This window comes from Protopterus annectens, chromosome 10.part0, assembly GCF_019279795.1.
Source record: "Protopterus annectens isolate FY-2018-M chromosome 10.part0, PAN1.0, whole genome shotgun sequence".
NCBI classification, from domain to species: Eukaryota; Metazoa; Chordata; order Ceratodontiformes; family Protopteridae; genus Protopterus; species Protopterus annectens.
Genome location: NC_056744.1, coordinates 924,085,744 through 924,105,979, shown reverse-complemented (window position 1 = coordinate 924,105,979; position 20,236 = coordinate 924,085,744). Strand labels below are relative to the sequence as shown.

The 20,236-nt window shown below is 39.0% G+C and overlaps 1 protein-coding gene across 1 annotated transcript in view; it reads left to right on the top strand.

The window, feature by feature from the left end:
• The window catches only part of DPYD (dihydropyrimidine dehydrogenase), a 4,342,678-nt gene that overhangs the window by 3,780,260 nt on the left and 542,182 nt on the right, over positions 1 to 20,236 (top strand). Inside the window, exon 19 of the mRNA XM_044085707.1 lies at positions 16,624 to 16,766. Coding sequence (XP_043941642.1) covers positions 16,624 to 16,766 — 143 coding nt within the window. The remainder of the gene's footprint in view (positions 1 to 16,623; positions 16,767 to 20,236) is intronic.

The window sequence follows — 20,236 nt, the reverse complement described above, 5'->3', positions numbered from 1 at the left end:
GGATAGTTAGGCTTGTTTTATGTCTGATAATATATATTAGTGAATGGTCACTTAGGTCATCTGGAAGGGTTCCTGTTGTGTATCTTTGTCGTGAACTCTTTGTAAGTATCCAATCTAAGGTGGTTTCTTTATTGTTAAGTTTATTTATTCTGGTGGGGGAGTTTATAGCTTGCGAGAAAACATACAGGTTGATCAGGGTGGTGGGGTTAGTGCAGCTACATAAATTCCAGTCTATGTTAAAGTCACCAAGGACTATGGTTTCTTGAAGGAGGTTAGAAGAAAGCCAATTTAGAATGTATTCGAATATACTGTGGTTATTTCCTGGGGGAAGATAGGAGCAGATAGTTTATGGATTTGTGTGAGTTAAGCTGTAGTTTAGAGATAATTATTTCTGCACTATTATCTGAGGGTAGGTTAAGATTTAGACTGCTAATTTGTAGATGTCCTTCAAGAATGCATCTGCAGTCATAACATATGGGTTGTCCTGCCTCAGGCAGCCCTTCGGTCGGCCGGATTCCAAAGTCTGGGTCTGGCCTCGGCTGATGTCGCACTTCACCCGACGTCATAGCTCCTGGGGTATAAAGGCATCAGCCGACGCCATTTTCCTTAGTCTTTCTTGCTGCGCGGTGCCCGAAGCAGAAGCGGTTCACAAGTGCCGGTCGGTCAGATCCAGAGATTTCAGCTACCGAAGACTTCTAAAAAAGCTAAGTACCCCGTTGGGGACTCTTTCTTGCCTCAGCCAATGTCAGACAAAGTAAATAATTGTTTAACTTGTGGGAAACAAATACCTCATAAGGATTTCCACTCTTACTGCCTTCCTTGCTTAGGCCCAGACCACGACGTATCAGCTTGTTTAGCCTGTGCTTCCTTCAACCGACGGACACTTAGACGTCGGTCGGAGTTTGCCGAAGAGTTTTTTGGCTCCGCTTTTGCATATAAAATGCCATCGGAGACTCCGACTACACATTTAGCTAAAAAACGCAAGGAAAAGGACCAACACTCGCGGCCCGCGGTTTCGGCTGAAACCACGGTTAGGCCTACCGCGAGTGTCTTGGTTCTCCCTTTGGCCGAAAGCATGCCTCCGACAACCGAGGCCACACAGGCCCAGGCTGAGTCGGCTACAGAAAATCCTACTGAAGAAACAGGCACACAAGATTTGTCCGACACCATTCCGTTGGACATCTCTACTCCTGCACGTGGGGCAGCTAGACCCCCTGCTTCTATGTCTATCAAGGCTTTCTCTAGGGCTAAAGCAGCTAAACTTTCCAAGGCCTTACCTACAAAAGCTTCCTCTCACAGACCTACCTCAAGTTCTCAGATTCTCAGCCTTGCTGAGGACCTTATTTCTCTGATCAGGGGATCCCAACCTCACCCAGACAGGGCCTCACAACCCCTCCTGAAAAGAGGCCTAGGACTGAACCCGCTGAACCTCTCTCCTCTGACTATTCCTCGGATGGTTCATATTTATCTGACCATCAGGAAGGACCATACTCACCTTATGAGGATTCTGATGCAGAAGACTCCATTCCTTCTGCCTCCTCCAGAAGAATTTTCATTTGGGGAAACTCTACACTCAATGAGGGAACACTTCCAATGGCAGGGTCAGGATTTTTCTGATTCTAGGAAAAGGCTAAGGACTTTTTTACACTTACCACAGCATAGGCCTTTAGCCATACCACCTGTACTATCAGTTGTTGATGATGCATACAATGATGCCAGTACTGCCCCTGATTCTCTTCCCCCGGCCCCTGCCAAACCTGACAGATACTACAGGGTCCCGGATTCTCACTTCCACTTGTATAAGGCCCATGCTGCAGACCCAAAAACCATTTCTCAGGGCCCTAAAGGTGTTACAGCTGCCTCAGCCAAAAACCCCCTACCCTCTGAAAGCGAATCAAGAGCATTAGAGAGATGGGGTAAAAAGGTTTATACATCTGCTACTCTTTCTGCCAGGGCTTTAAACTGTCAATTTCACATGATACAGTACCATGAATTTTTGTTAGATCAGCTGAATAAAAAGCTATCCTCTCCTGAACCTTTAGACCATAAGTCCCTTCAGGATTTGGTGCACAACTCTCAGCAGGTCAGTAATCATTTCTTAAAATGTGGCTATGATGCACTGGAGGCTTCATTTAGATCAGCTATGACTGGAGCAGTGATTCGAAGGCATGCCTGGCTAAAAGAACAATCCTTGCCAGACCATGTTAAGTCCAAACTCCTAGATGCCCCTATGGAGAAACAAAGTTTATTTGGCTCCCCTGCACAGGAGGTTCTAAAGAAAGTGGAAGAAAAAGCAAAATCTGTCCAAACAGTCAAGGATTTTCTGCAGGTCCAACCTCCGAGGTTCAGCAGAAATTGGCCTTCAAAGAATTGGTCCTTTCCAGACAACTCCAGAGCACAGAGAGGCAGAAATAGACGCCCAAGAGGCAGATGTCAATCAAGGGGTGCCTACAGGGGTCGTCAGTGGCAACCTGCCAACCAGAGAAGTGCCGCCACAGCTGCGACTGCAACCACTTCCACAGGACAGACACAATGACTTGGCTCTGATTCCACCTACCAGGGAACAACTGGAAGCACCCTTGGGCGGAAAGCTAGCTTTATTTTCAAAAAACTGGCATTGCATTACAGGAGACAAATGGACTTTGCAAACAATAGACAAAGGCTACAGGTTTCACTTCCACACTCTACCAAAAAAGAGAGGAATGCCAAACCTTCCACCAAGCCAGAAATCAAAGGCTCTAAAACAAATCATCAGCTTACTAAGGATGAGAGCAATAGAAAAGGTACCATCTATGGAACAAGGCCAAGGATTTTACTCCAGACTATTCCTTGTACCAAGAAAAGAAAATCAATGGAGGCCTATTCTCGACTTGTCCGCACTGAACACATATCTCATTGTTCCAAAATTCAAGATGCTGACCCTACAGCAACTTCTTCCCATGTTGGGCAAGGAGTCTTGGCTGGTGACTCTAGATCTCAAGGAGGCATACCTGCACGTCCCTATATGACCAGATTGCAGAAGACACCTCAGATTTCTTGCAGGATCAGAGCATTATCAATTCTCAGCATTGCCCTTTGGCTTATCTACTGCACCCAGAGTATTCACGAAATGCCTGGCATCAGTAATTGCACATTGCAGGCTTCAGGGAATTCAGATCTACCCATACCTGGACGACTGCCTAATACAAGCGGACAACAAGACAAAAATAATAAAGGATTTGGCCTATGTCATACAACTGCAAGCCTTGGGATACACAGTCAACATACAAAAGTCAAGACTTGTGCCATCCCAAAGGATAACTTTTTTGGGTGCAGAACTGGACACAATAGCTCAGATGGCTTTTCTCACAGAAGGAAAACAAAAGCAACTACCAGTCTACTTCATGGCATTAACAAGACAAACTCAGCTTACTGCAAGGAAAGTTCTGCAGGCCCTGGGTTACATGGCATCCTGCATAATCTTGATCCCACATGCCAGGCTGCATATGAGAAAATTACAATGGTACCTAAGGAATGTATGGTCTCAACACAGACACAGTCTAGAAGCCCTGATACCAATCATTCCATGCCTGAAAAAAAAAGAATTCCTGTGGTGGGCTCAGGCCTGCCAGATCAACAGAGGATTGCCTTTCCACAAACCACATCCAAGGCAGACCATCACCACGGATGCCTCAGACCTAGGCTGGGGGGCACACATGGAAGACAAGTGTATCCAAGGCCTATGGTCCCAAGACCAGCTGAATCTACACATAAATCTAAAGGAGATGCTGGCAGTGAAGCATGCAATCGAGGCATTCAAATCATTCCTCCAGCAAGGACACCTGCTGATAAGGACGGACAATACCACAGTTGTGTGGTACATCAACAAACAGGGAGGCACACACTCATACCCTCTATGCCGGATGGCAATGGACCTGTGGAACTTAGGCCTGAATCTCAACATCCAACTGCAGGCCAGATTCGTACCAGGAAAAGAGAATTCACTAGCAGACAGCTTAAGCAGAACTACCACGGATGCTCACGAATGGATGCTGCATCCAGACATCTTCAAAACCATAACAAAGAAATGGGGAATGCCAGAGATAGACCTGTTCGCCTCCCCACTCAACCACCAACTGAAGAAATTCTGCTCAAGAGTATACCACCCACAAGCCTGGAGGGTGGACTCCCTTTCTTTCAGCTGGAAGGTCCTGACAGTATATGCCTTTCCACCTCTCCCATTGATGGACAAAGTTCTACTGAAGATCAGAGATGAACAGCCAAAGGTAATTCTGATAGCTCCAGACTGGCCAAGGCAGCATTGGTACCCGCTACTGAAAAGCATGTCTCGGACGAACTCATGGCCTCTACCTCTATGTCCTTTACTTCTAACACAGAACAACTACAAGACCCTGCATACAAACTTAAAAACCCTGCAGCTAACTGCTTGGAAAATTGCATAAAACAAAACCAACCTGTTTTATCTCAGAGGGTTAAGGACATTATCCTGGAGGCTCGCAGACCCTCCACAAGGAAAACATATTCAGCCAAATGGAAGAGATTTCTCATTTGGAGTGCAGCAAAGGGAACAAATGTCACACTGGCAAACCTAGCGCACATCCTAGAATACTTAGCAGAACTGTTCCACAATGGCCTGTCCTATTCTTCAATTAAGATTCATGCATCAGCAATTTCAGCAGAGTACAACATGGATCCTCCTGTCTTCTCTCATCCTCTCCACAGACAATTTTTGAGAGGGATCAAAAATGTAAAACCTCCAAGGAAACCACCTCTGCCTGCATGGGATCTCAATTTTGTGCTAGAAAAATTAACACTTCCCCCTTTTGAACCAGCAGCAACAGCAGACTTACAGTTCTTATCTTGGAAAACTGCCTTCCTGCTAGCAATCACTTCAGCAAGAAGGGTATCTGAGTTACAGGCATTAATGGCAGTGCAGCCTTTCCTTATCTTTCACCAGGATAGAGTGTCTCTGAGAACCAATCCTACTTTTATGCCAAAGGTGGTATCCAGGGTATCCTTGAACCAAGCTATTCATTTACCTACATTCTTCCCTAACCCACAGAACAGGGGGGAAAACTACTACACACCTTGGATGTACACAGACAACTGCGCTACTATCTGGACAGAACTAAGGCCAGCAGAAAAACTGACCAGCTTCTAGTAGCATATGCAACAGGAGTGCAAGGAAAAGCAATTTCAAAACAGACAATCTCAAAATGGATAGGAAACTGCATTCGATTCTGCTACTCATTTCATGAAAAGACAACTCCTGAAAATATCAGGCCTCACTCCACAAGAGCTACAGCCACCACTACAGCTTTCCTACGAGGAGTGGCTACCAAAGACATTTTAGAAGCTGCTACTTGGAGCTCCGTGCATACATTTGCCAAGCATTACAATCTTCCTTTATACTCCAGATCCCGAGCAGGATTTGCAACTGCAGTTTTACAAGGGATCTTAACTACACCATCATTATCTTAGTGCCTCCTCCCCCAGTTTGGCTATGGTATTCTACCCATATGTTATGACTGCAGATGCATCCTTGAAGGACATAGTACAGTTTTGTACCTACCATAACTGTAGATGTCCGATAGGTATGCATCTGCAGTCAGTATTACCCACCCTCCTTCCCCTCTGTGGTATTCCTAGGGTACTTACCCCTCTCTTAGCTAGCTGGGGGAATCTATTATGGTGTATTTGTTTGTATGTATATATGTATATATACTTTTTGATCTCTACTGTTTGGAATTTTCTACTTTTATACAAATGTAGCCTTCCTAGAGGGCACCTGGCATCTGGGGCAAGAAACACTGAGGAAAATGGCGTCGGCTGATGCCTTTATACCCCAGGAGCTATGACGTCGGGTGAAGTGCGACATCAGCCGAGGCCAGACCCAGACTTTGGAATCCAGCCGACCGAAGGGCTGCCTGAGGCAGGACAACCCATATGTTATGACTGCAGATGCATACCTATCGGACATCTACATTTATGGTAGGTACAAAACTGTACTTTCTGCTTTGTAGAGAATTGCTAGCCCTCCACCTTTTTTGTTTGTGCGGTCGCGACGAATGATGCTATAACCTGGGGGGATGATTTTGCTACTGCCTTTTTGTTTAAGCCATGTTTCTGATAAACAAAGGATGTCAAACTGATGTACATCTAGAAGGGCATGAACTAGAGGTATTTTGTTGCAGATACTACGTATGTTTAGATGGGCTATAGAGAGTGAATTGGCGGGTTTGTTTGAAGGTAAGGGGATTTTTTGTATTGGTTGCAGTTTGTGGTGAGTAGGGAAGGGTTTGGACCAGGGTTAGGATGAATGTCTCCGTCTATTAGGGAGTGGAGTAATATAAAGTTGTTGAATTGGAGGGACTTACAATGGTAGTCAAATCATTTTTTATTATTTAGGATGGTATATTTGATGTGTATTACACGGTGATATTTAGCTAGAAAGTAGCTGGGTTTGTAAATGACATTAAGGAAGTTTGTAGATACAGCTAGTGAAGGTGATAGAGTGTGTTTGGAAGGGAAGGCAAGGGTAGAGAGTAGGGGTTGTTCATAGGAGGTTGAGTTAAGTGGTAGTTAGAATAGGTAGGAGAGAGAGTACTACTAATATTTGGCATTGGAAAGACATAGTTGAGAGTGCAGTAGGTGTTAGAGAGGTGGGAATTAAGAGTTGAGTCAGGAATTATAGGAAGATAAAAGATGAGTGGCAGTGGGTGGAGTACATCTTCTAAGGGGATTAGAGATAAAGTATCAGTGGGTGTGTTTTAAGAGCTTGAGGCTGGATTAGAGAAATTATTAGTGGGTGTGTTCTAAGAGCTTGAGGCTGGGTGTGGCAGGATGATTATGTGATTGGAGTATGATAGTGGGGGTTGTGTTTATGGAGGTATAAGTGTAGGACTGCTGGGGGCATGTGGGAATTGGGGGCAGGGTAGGGGAGCAGAGTGAGCCTGAAGGGCGAACGGAGCGGGTAGAGACAAGAGAGTGGACTACTGAGGATGACAATCTATAGAGTGGGAGAATACAGCAGGTAAGTCAGAGAGTGAGAGAATGTAGAAATGGGTTAAGAGGCTAATAAGAGGAAAGTACACTTTGTCAGAGGGTAAGAGTGTGGTTGAATTGGAGGTAACCAAGGTCAAGGGAGGGAAGGTGGAAAAGAAATAAGTCAGATAAAAGCCTAAGTAAAAAAAAAAAAAAAAACTTAATATAGGAGGTCTAATGGGGAGCTAAAAATAGTATGTGTGATTCAGAAAGGCTTGTGGTAAGGCGCCACCTAGTGGCCAGTTACTTAAATGCAGTGACAGGTACCCAAACAAGGGGGCAGGCTACAGAAGAGAGGGAGTAAAGGTACTATTAAAGAAAGAGAGGAAAAGTCTATCTGAGAGAGTTAGTGAAATAGAGCAGAAATAGTAGAATGGGGGTGGGGGGTTATTGGCTGCTGGCTATCCTGAGTGGAGGCTTGCCTAACGTAGGAAAGTCTCTAAAACTTAAATAATGATAGACAGAACTGATAGCTGGATCATGACATACTTTCACTGTCTTAAAAAGGTGGTCTCTCAGGGAGCTGGTGGATGAAATCCAAGGTTGGATTAATTTTCTGAGGCTTCCAGGAGGGTAAAATGCAGGTTTTTTGGTGCAGGAATGTACCGGTTCACCAGGCTTGTAAAGAGTAGGAAGACAGAGAAGGTAGTGAGGCAAACAATATTGATAATAGAAAGCAGGTATGAATGTAACATATGCAATTACATGTATTTGCCACAAACTTCAAGAAATGTAACATGTTTTAAATCATCTAGAGAATACATTAAAGAAAACACAGGTACATCAATGACTCTGACAACTGTATCATATTGCATGCAGGTGGCTAGGATAGAAATAGCTACATTAGCTTTCCTTACATGATGTTACTTAGAGAGGTTATCAGGATATACTCACAAAAAAAATAAAAAACCTTGTTTAACTCTAAAGAGCTTAACTAGGGTTGAGTATAGGCTAAGTAGAGCAGATGTTCCATATAGACTTAGAATAAAAACAAAATAGGGGTGGATTGTTTAATTTTAAAAGGAGTAGTGAGCAGAACAAAGCAGTGTAGATGTTTTTAGCTTTCCACGTGCAGAGCGCTGACTATGTGTAAGTGAGCTTGATTACCTTAGTGGTGTTTAGTAGGTTTCCAGACCCTTGTTCAAAACCCCATTTATTGTGTAATTAGCTAAAAACTAGGCAGTCGAGATGCTTAAAGTGGTCAGCGTGCAAAACGCTGACTATTCTTAGTGAGCTGGAGTACTGAAGCTATATTTAATAAGTTTCTGCACCCTTATCCCATACCCAGAAAATGGTATAATAGACAAACTAGGTGGTTGAGTCGCTTATCGCGATCCACGTGCAAAACGCTGACTATTCTTAAGTCAACGTGATTACCATAGCTATGTATGTTAGATATCAAGTACCCTTCATAAAAAAAAACCCTGTGTGTAAATTGTGGTATAGAAGGTGATGTGGGTTTGAATATCTAGTTGTAGCTTATTTGTAGCAAAGCGTTTAAAGGTAGACCCTTTTTATGTGTTATAGAGAGATTAACTCAGTCTCCAGGCGCTCTGTGTAGAAGAAAGCGATAGAACCATAAGAAATCTATTGGGATAGTGGAGCGCTATTCCGTCAACACCTATATTAGCCTCCAATTAGCAATATATATAAAACCAAAGCCAGACCTATAGTAGTGTTCCCATATGCTCAACGCTGTGTGGGAATAAGCATTTTCCACAATAGCATAAAACAAGTGCAATTTCTTAGTACAGTCAACAGTTGTAGAACAAAACTTGTACAAAACAGCAGGGCACTAGGCAAAGTTAAACAGTTTCTACAGTAGGTGAACCTTTCAGTAGTAGTCCCGCATGCTCAGCGTTGCAAAGGTGTTAGCATCTACAGCAAGAGCATTAATCAAAAAATACTTTACACAGCTGTTGGTTTTAACACAGGAGGGAGGTTCAGCTACAACAATATAATCCTATGTCGAGCATTTAGTTATAAGCCCACGTGCAGACGCTATGCTGGTAAAAGTGATTATCGGCAAAAGCTTTCTGCTAACAGTCTAAAAACCTTACACAGTATGCATTATAGGGCTGAGATTAGACATTCCTATATATATTACATAATTACAATTACAAAGTCAAAGAATGCCTAACACTGACAGCTGCAGTATTCAGACTCAAAGCATGTTCCATTAAAATACTACTAAACTGCGCAACTAGTAAATATGTAACTGATGGCTTTGGCATATTAACTGTTCAGACTTGAGCATGTCCAAATAACATGCCACTGAATTGCACAATCAGTGAATGTGTAACACTGCCATCTGTGGCATATTAACTGTTCAGACTTGAGCATGTCCCAATAACATATTACTAAACTGCACAGTCAAACATGTAACTTTGACAGCTTTAACATACTAACTGCTCAGACTTGAGTCTGTCCCAGAAGCATGCTAATATACCACATTTTGTTATTTTTGTTCCTAGGTATTTATGTACAGTAACGGCACACGTATACCAATACAGAAATTATCAAACATTTCTGTCAGTGGCATACATCATTACCTTTAAATTAGCATTTTATGAACTCTTAAGCAGAAAACTGTCTTGATCTGTACAACATGCTAAAAGTGATTGTCCTGATTGAACTGTCTTTGGAGAAAACGGCACCCTTTGGCACACTCCTCTTGCTGTGCAGAGCATGTATCTAGCAGTGGCATGCCTCCATGACATTTTGTGTGCATTATAAGAATCATCCCTAAGAGGTACCACATTACAGAAGTAGATGAATAGATTGTATGCAGGATCATGTTCTTGGAGAAGCTTTTGCTTTATTTCTTGAGTTTACTATAGATGTGATTCCCCCTCCCAAACTTTAAGTATTGACTGCAGAGGTAGTGATGTTTTTACTTTATACCTTTTCTTGTAGAAAACTGCGCTCCAAATAGTATATAATTTACAGTGAGAAGATGATATCAGAGCCATAAAAAGCAGATAAACCATTGCCTTGTGTTTTGTACCATACATTCTGCATAAAGTGGAACGAACATCCATTTTATGTAGCAATCAGAAAGTTTGCTTCTGTGAAACACTGATGGATTTCTTGAAGGGTGGTATTTTAAATTCTTCTGACAGTGTATTGTAATTGGTCAGTAGAGATGCCCAGTATGTTGGACAGTTTATTAGTGCCTGTGACCACCTGTTTGACAGGAGAACAAATGTCAGTACTGCCTTTTATGTATACTCTTCTGTACCTGCATTGCCATAGATGAAGCAGAACACTTGACATATAGTCCCCTTTCACATAAACATGCCATCTGCCTGCCCCATTCTGATGTTTTCCCAGATGTGGCATATTGTGTTTCTTATGAGAAGAAACACCTTATATTTGCGCTTCATATTCTCATAAGCCCTGCTAAAAATGAACCAGATATCAACAAAACATTTTTCCATCTAGTAGCCTTTCCTTGTTTAAAATATATCAAGTTTTGTAGGTGTACCAAGTCATTCAGTCTTTTACTTGACTGTTTAGGATGCAGTTGGAAGGCAAGTATCCTCACTAATGAATGCTGTTTTTTTTTTTGCAAAGTTTCAAATCTGTGCTTTCCACTGTTTTATTGTTTCCTTTTTAAAAGTGTCCAAAGTGACATGGAGAGCAGGATGGGCACATGCTAGTGCTTAGTGGACTTCATCCCCAGTTCACTAGCCTTGTAATATACTGTGCCAATCCATGCCTTGCATACAACTCATTTGTTCGTGCACCACTGATATACCTTTCCAGTCACATATTTCTCATATTTATTGTCGCCTCACAGTTAGACGTTGCACGTTCGATTCTCAGTTAGAGCGTCTTCTGTGTGTCAACATGCGTGAATGGGCGTTCCTTCGTTGAAGGTTGTGCATTAGGCCTGGCAAGCCAGCACGTAAAAATCTACGGCCAGTCATTAGCGGACCAGAGTTCCGCTGTGGCGACCCCTAACCGGGAAAAGCCGAAAGACTTGTAGAGGTAGCTGTAAAAGGCCGTGTGCAGCTTTCTTTCCTTTGACTTTGTGGCCAGATGTATATTGCCGAAGGTCTTAGAAATTAAAGTTCACATTTTTCTGCAGCTTCATCTGTTGAATACTCTCATTCATCAGCGTTTGCAGAGAATGGTGAGCAGGGTACTAGTATTTATATGGCTGCTAACTGCGTGATGAGAGAGATTGATTACAACACATATGAAAAAAAGTATAACGTTTGGAATCGGGAGTAAGCTTCACTCTGTGTGCATATTTTTATGCTAGATGTGTTGATAAGAGTTTCCTCACTTCTCAGTACAATGGCATGACTTTTAAAATGTCTTTTTCACAATGATAACTCACTTAACTGAGCAGTAATTTTAAGCCATAGACTTAATCCATTTGTTTTGCATGTAAAAACAGGGAGACTACAATATACAGTTATCACATTACAGCCTTTACTATTAAAACAGGATAGTTTTGATAAAACCTACCATTAGTCATTTAGAAAAAGCAGTTAAAAGTGTGAGCTTCCCACCATAATGAAGTCAATAGCTACTTTGCAAATGCAACTGACATTAGTAAAAATAGGCCTGTATTACAGCTTCTGACAACAGTACATACCTCCTCACAGTTCTGCTACTTCTGGCAGAATTGTCTAAATGGTATTTCGAACCAAAGTGCAGCAAAGTAGCAATGCACACTTCCAAAAGGTTTCATTTATATAATTCTACCTAGGTCCTTTTTTGGGTTGTTTTTCTAGCACACTTGGTTTGATAAATTGTATTGCCTGTAAATAAAGTCCTGAAAGTATGAGAGACCCACTATCAGTAGCACAGACTGCAACCTGATAACACTTAATATATTTTACCTATTTTATAGATTTGTGCATGCGCATTTCATTTATCATATGGATGTATCTTGTGACTGAATTCATTAAATAGAGATGTATAATAAAATGTTGGCACAGCGCAACATGGTTATTTCAAGTATAAGTAATATCTGTTTTAAATGACCCTTTTATATAATAGCATTAATGGCCTTCTGATCTGTCTCCCCCTGCAGACAGTGCTTCACCACATGGACTTCATCTTCATGGGTAAGCCATGTCACATTGGTGTTAAAACAGCTTTATCAGCAGTTGAACAATTATCACTGCATTAATTGAAAACACTTGTGGTCCCACACATAGAAGCTAATGGAAATTATTATCAACTAGTCTTTCTCCTTTGTGCCATGCATTTTTCCAGGGTGTTCTTGGATCTGTTGTAGTGCATGCTAGAGAATGGTTCCTCATTCTATCCATGCCAACTGTTGTATTTAAGGTGGCATATTTGCAGCTGCTGAAATACTGAGGAAGTTGTCATGCCTTCTATGTACAGTAGGATGATTTTATAGCAATCATTTATAACATTCCCTCTTTTTTAACTACAATTCTTTTTTACATCATAAAAATAGTACTGCATGTTTTTTTTTTGTGGAATCTACAGCTCTCCATGGGGTGATCTGAAGATTTTAAGCTGTGTACTGCCAGTTGCCTGAATTGAATCTCCACTCTCAACCTCCGTTCTCCAATGATATATGGTCAGATGTAGTCACTCAGCATGTGGTATTCTTGCTACTGTTTCCAGGAAGGATTACAGTGCTATTTGGCCCTGTGGTTGCTGCACTTGTGTTTATTCATTGCACGAAATCTATAAGCAACATTTTATAAATAATCATTCACAATGCTTATGCAATCATATATGATGTGCCAGCCAATGCTTATGAGTAGGGGGTTCTCAGTTCAGTACCTTTGAACATGACAGGCTTTGCACAAGCAACACTGGAGCAAGTCCACATATTACATATTACAAGTTTGCTAAGAAAATATTGCCCCCCCCCACTAATGAATACACATAAAACAATAAATATTTGTTTGGCACCAAACATTACACACATTTCAATATTTTGTGTTGTTCATTAGAAATATTGAAGAACTTGTGACGTTAACAAAGCACTTGTTAAACAATGCTTTTTTGACATCTCAAACCATAAATGATTTATGACACTGCAGAAATCCTTGTAGAATGGCAAGGCTAGTTACCACCGGAGTTTTTATTTTCTGTCATATGTGGCACACTATAAACATTATATTTTAGGATATCATTAGTAAAAGTCTGTTATGAACTCGGAAGATGACCGAATTTTTACAGTTCCAGAGGACAGAAATAGCATTCATGTATCACAGATGAGTCTTTATCTAAAATGGTTCACTGGGAAAAATAAATCACTTGTATATTTTGTTGAAAGTCATTGCATGGAAAATGTGTACTTGTCATATGTAGTATCTGATTATAGTGGGTGGGATTTTCAAATGCAATTTTTAGGTACATTCAGTAAGGTGAAGGCCTTGATGTGAAAGCAGGTCTTACAGTACAGTAATATTTAAATGCTGTTGTTGCCTGAAGAACATTTTGAAACCTTTTATCAGAAGATACACTGTATTATGAAGCACATTTGTAACATTTTAGTTCTTTATATAAGTATATAATATGCTGCATCATTTACATAAATGTTAGTCATAGATATAAATGATTAGCCTAGCTACATCTGCCATAATTTTTTTTTGTCTTTGTAAACTCTAAATAACCAATTCACTGTTTTGCACTGTTACAGTGAGGATGCTAAAATGCATATTTAGTTTGATGAGGTTAGGAACTATAGTATGCTATCTAACATATCATGCCACTAAATTAAGAGTAATGTATTTAAACCAGGCCAGCATCTTCCAGCAAGCTGTGTGACTATAATCCGCTTACTAGACATGTTGAGCAATTTGTTGTCTGCTAGGCAGCCTGCCTAAAATAAAGCTTATACTCTATTTCTTTTCTACATAGCCCTCAAAAAGTCTTTTTTTCATTTTTACATACACTGTTGCACAATATACTCCTGATTGTTCAGTGTCTATTTAGAGGTGCATATAATCTTTCATCATAGAAAAATACCACCATAACCTACAAGAATAATGTCAAAGCCATTTTAAATGCTATAGATGAGTAGTTATTCTTGTATGCTAGGCATCAGACATAATTTCTGACTTGCTGTAGCCACAGTTATATATTTAATTTTATTTATTGTCATTTTTGAATTAAGGTTTAGACTTCTGGCATTCTTAGCATGTTTTTGTCACTTGAAGTAAAGGTGTGATTATAATATTCTCCATCTTGTATATGTAAAATAGGTTTATTTTTCCTTGAATGCAAATACATTCACTACTTCCTTGGAAGGCTGTACTTACGGCACTATTTCATTAAACTGCAGCTTCATCAGGTAATTGTTTAAACATAATGCCATTGCACTATCAGAAGAAAAGGTGAACTAATGGCATTTGCAAATGTCAGGGATTATCTTAACACTTTTATTATAGTTTATAAAAAGTAGGTTCAGGGCATTCCGTGACAATTATTTCCACAGAAATTGGTTATTCAAATACATTCCTAATTATCTGCAGATGACAGTAGTGAAATGGTACTAATGAGCAGGTTCTGTTGGATAGTTTATTGTGGCCATCTATGGCCATCTATGGGTAGAATTCAGAAAAACAGATTGTGACATAGCAACTCTGTAAACAGCATCAAGAAATATAATAGTATATAAATGCTGGTAATATACATCAGTTTCCGCTGATTTTGTCAACAGGATTTTTATCTAGATCATACAATTTATCATCTAGTTGTGATGCATACTATGTTAATCACAACTGCCTACTTTTAGAGGTGTATATTATTTAATCACTAAGCCCATATGTTTTTATGCTCAGCACACAGATATAAGACTATCAACTCTCTGTCTTGATATTTGCAATGAGGAAGATACTGATGCTAAGAAAAACTGTTTTATAGCTGTATCTGAGTTTACGTGTTTAGAAGGGTAAAACATGGAGCTCAGACAAGGCAGTTAAGTATGTAGCCAGATCAGACACAGAAAATTTACCCCAACCTAGGATTTTATCAACAAAACGACATAAAATAATATACGTGAGTACAATCCACATGTAGTACATATAAAACTACCCAGCATTTTAAGGTATTTTTCTTTTTTGAGTGACATACTCTGTGGCATTTTTGTTTTCTAGCAAACAAAAAGGGAAATGTAAAAAATGTCCAGACTATCCATCTGCAGACAGCAGACAAAAATGCAATCAGTTAGCAAAACCGTATTTCACACACACACAAGCAGAAGACATCTGTGATGAAGTACATATTTGATAGCGTAATGTTTTTTAGGAATATAAATACAGCTCATGACATATAGCACTGAAATGAGCAAAGTTGCATATTTGAAGACCCAGATATATATTTTTCGGTAGCACAATGTCATGTTGAACTTTGTTTGCAATATCTGTGCTGCCATGCTGCATTCAGACCACACTGTGCATTTTCCAGCTGATATTTTGTCTGTGACATAATGTGCAAAGCCTTGATTAAAACATCCAATATTCGTGTGATTTCCTTCAATGTTATCATGGTATAAGCAATAACCTCAACCTCTTCTTCCTCAGGCAGTCCTGAAAATTAGATTAATCCATACCTATCAATCTCTCTGTCCATTAAAATGTATAACACTAGCTTGAAAATGCAGAGTAAATGGCCTGAATCCATAGCAAAGTTTTATTTTCGGCAGTAATTAGTTGATGTGTAACTGAGCTGTATTTAAAGACTGTGTATGTTTAAAGTTAGTTTTGATGTTTCATAATTTGTGCTTATTCTGCTGAAAATGTTGTTTAATGAAATAAAGAGTTTTAGAAAACACTATCTAGACAAGGAAGTTTAGGGGTATGCAAATCACATTACTATCCAAAATCAAACCACTTCAAAGGCATTTTTTAAAAAGGAACTGTGTTCTCTTGCTTAGTTATGCACATTCGGTGGCACTGCAAAGTTCCTGTATGAAAATATGATGGCAAGGAAATAGCATAACTAATGGAGCCACAAACACAGAATAAAACTGTTGTTTGTATTGCTGGGTAAATATGCCATCATGGAGTCTTAAAACAGTGTCTAAGTAATTTGTTATCCTTTCTTACAGCCACAGTTCATAAACATATGGTCATCTAATCCCACTGCATTTATCATAACATATGCAGTTGATGGCTCCAGTAATCAAACATAGATCATGTGAATTGAAGGCATACATATTTTTTTATTTTAGCACATTGTCGAAGCTGCTTATGTATTCAGCATTTATGATTTCATCCTAAATGAAGTTCTTTTCTGAACCGATATACTATCTCCTTGCTTGCTTACATCATAATTAGTGTTGTCAGGCTGGAAGATTCTTAAGTACATTACTAAAATAAGATGACTTCTCAACAAAGGAAATAACTGGTCATATAGAAGACAACATGAAATAGTGTTTCACGCTTTTAAAGAAATATAGCTGTGACACAAATTTTAAATAATTTGATTTTGTGTATAACTGAAGGCTAAAGCAATGAGCATCTTTCTAAATGAGATATATTATGAATCATTTAGAAGACAATCGATGTTGTACAGCTTATTACGTGTTTCCTGTACCTTTAATAGTGACACTTGTTTTTTGTTTCTTTTAAGGAAATGCAATAAGGCCTATAAGCCTGCGAGCTGTATCTGCCATTGCTTGTGCTGTACCTGGCTTTCCTATTTTAGCAACTGGTGGAATCGATTCTGCAGAGACTGGCTTGCAATTTCTCCAGAGTGGTGCATCTGCTTTACAGGTGATTGTGCATTCAAATAATAGTAACACTCTGTATGATGTATTGCTCATTGGAGCCCCTTCCCAGATAAGTGTAATATCCGCATGGTGTGATCTTCACAGATCAATAGCTTGGTAAGTATCTATGCCATTAGCTGCTGACTCAGGTGTATGTAACAGGAAAGCTGTGTCTGGTTTTATACTTTTTTATCATAATAAATGAGTATAAACTTCATTGGTCCAGTTGTTTTCATTAACAGAGTTAGATGTAATATTGCATACAGTACTAAATTCACAATATTATTCATTATTTTATATTTCATTTGCAAGCACAGTAGTATCATATTAAGTTTCATTAATGATGAAATGTTACACTGTTTTTGAACCTCTATACAATGAACTGGACCATGGGTTATAGAGCCTTTCATCTGGTAGTGTGACAGCAGTAAAATAAAATAAAATGACCATATACTTAATTTAGAAGATCTAACAATGACAATTCATAGCTAAGAGATTAAAAATACTGGCAAAAAATATCTGAACAGTAAACAGACGGTATTATAATTAATTAAATGATGACACAGGCTTAGCTTTATGGTTTGAAATAATATAGAATATGTTCTCAATTAACTTTCCCAATATAGAATGTAAATCATTTTCATCGGAGCTCTATCTGTAGAATTTGGAGTATATTGTGACATGATTATTTTCTGAATGTGTTGATTTCTCTAGAACAGATTGCTTTTACAGCCTTTAAGTTTTACCCATAAGGTTAGAAAATAGAGGAACAGGATTGAGTCCAAGTGCAGTAAAAATAACTGTGTGAAATCTGAACATTACCGTTACTTCAGCTCTAGTCTTTACTACATCCAAAAGAGTTTAACTCCATGCAGAAATATATTTTAAAAGTAAAGTGAAACCAAAGGCCAGATTTTACAAGCGTTCCTGCTGTGTTAAAACAAAACTGAAACAATTACAGAAATGTTGCTGGAGTTTACAAAGATGTCTGCAGTAAAAACAGCAGTAATACAGAACATGTGCACAAACTTATTAAATCAGAGATACAGCTGAGAAGCCAGTAGGATTCAATTCCTGATCAATAATTTTGCAGTTAATGCATTATCACTGGAACATTCATTTGCAGCTACCCTAGGAGGTCTGGTCTTCTGTGCTCTGTCCACTGATGTTTGTGACCTTTTGCTGATAGAAATTCTGTAGGTGTTATTTCTGATACTTAAAAGAGTATGGCATAGCAAAAAGAAAAAAATTATGAGGAAAAAGTTTTATTTTATGATTTTATGCTGCAATGTGTGTGTGTGTGTGTGTGTGTGTGTGTGTGTGTGTGTGTGCATCAGTTTATCAAAAAATGTTAAAAAATATGCATTTAATATTACTACCCCTTCATTCCATTTCCAGCATTCATTAGCAAAGTCCTAGGATTTCAGAATGCAAACTTAAGATTAAGTATTGCATCCTGTTATTTGCAGTATGTAGAAGAGGTCAGAAATTACTTCAAGTTGATAAGTATAGTAAAATACGTACAGATTTAGGCCTTGTTAGGTATCATCTTGAAGGTCAAAGGATGAATTCATTCACTGATTTAAAATTTTGTCCTTTTTTCATCAGGTGGAGGAATGACATTAGAAGCACTTGTAGAAGCCAAAACTTCATGGGGTGTGTCTAAAACATGATGTGTACTGAACTGAGATAAAGAAAGCTGTTCCAATCAATCCATATGTTTATTTAATTCCTGTATTAAAATAGTTAAGTCACCAATAGAATCTTCCAAAGTCTGTGAAGGTCGTTGCTGTGTAGAATTCATTCTGCCCAAAATCAAATACCAAACAAGAACACCACCAAACCAGCACTAGTAATCCAAAAAAAGCAAGGCAAAAAAAAAAGCTTCCACACTCCAAAATGCTTTTATTTCAAATAGAACAGCTAAAAACTGCTTCAGCCAAATGCAGTACATAAAAAGGCAACACAGCAGTTAGAGTAGGTAAGCACTTTCGTCCCACTAACATATAAAAAGGAACTTCATCAGATAAATGAACAGACTGTCATTAAAAGCGAGCAGTTGTCAAAGGACAATTTGCTAGAGTGGCGAGGATGGTTACTCTTTGGTCATCAGTTTTAAATGAGGTTGATAAAATGAAAAATATGTTCTTACAAAGAGGGTATCCCAACCTGATGGTTAGTGAATTAAGTCAGGAAGTTACTGAAAAAAGAGCTAGGGGGTATTTTAGAACCAGTTTGGGTGATAAGCCTAATAGGACGGTCCCTTTTGATATGACTAAGGTAGTTTCTTGTGTTTCATCACTGGATAGTAATAATGTTGTTATTCCTATGATAAATAGTAATGATGAAACTGAGTAATAATAATAATAATAATTTTTCTCTTGCTTTTCTTGCCACATTTAGTCATGACAGTTATATGATTAGGAATATTCTCTATAAGAATTGGGAAATTTTGCGGAAAGAAAATACTCTAAGGGACCGTTTGGATGGTTCCCCCATTTTTGTCTATAAAAAAGGACAAAATTTAAAATCAGCCTTCAAACACATTGTGCGTAGTTGTAAAATAGATTGGATGCATACATGTGGTTCATGTGTATTTTGTCACTATATTCTTGAAACTAGTGAGACATTCATTAATAAATATAAGGTGAGCATTAAGGGTAGACCTAATTGTAACACTAGTAAGATAGTATATTGTGCTGTTTGTTCTCATTGTTCATGTTTTTATGTAAGGAAATCTGAGTGCAAATTAAAAAACAGAATGAGTGAGCACCTTAGTGACATTCATCCAAGGAAAGAAACAAATGCTTTAGCAAGACATATTATTGCTAGTCCTGGCCATGCTTTCAAATTTGTTGTTTTACAATGTCAGAATGTGGAGGTGCCTGGCCTTTTTTATATGAGAAAGCACAATTGCTCTGGCAGCTATGTTTAAATGCACGAGTTTGGCCATGGCTAAATGATGCAGAGAATATAAAATGTCTGCTTAAATTAAGAGCTTTAAACAGGTAAAATGTGTTTTGTATTTTTTTTAGCCTTAGGATGTTACTATTATGTATAACACTGTTACATTCTTTTTATGAATGGAGTAGTGTAGTGGTTATTACATCTGCTTTACATGCAGAAGGTCCTGGGTTCAATCCCCAGTGGGGTGTGTTTCTTTCACTATGCCTTCTTTTACTATGTTTTTGACTATGCTTAGGTTATGTCAAGCTAATTGATGCAAAAAGGGTGTGTGCTGAATTTTTGATGTGATTGGTTTAAGAGCATTTAAGAAGTTTAATGACAGTTTGTTCATTTATCTGATGAAGTTCCTTTTTATATGTTAGTGGGACAAAAGCGCTTATCTTTTTGGATTACTTTTAACTTCTGTGTTGCCTTTTATGTACTGCATTTGACTGAAGCAGTTTTTAGCTGTTCTACGTGGAATAAAAGCATTTTGGAGTGTGGATGCTTTTTTTTTTTGCCTTGCTT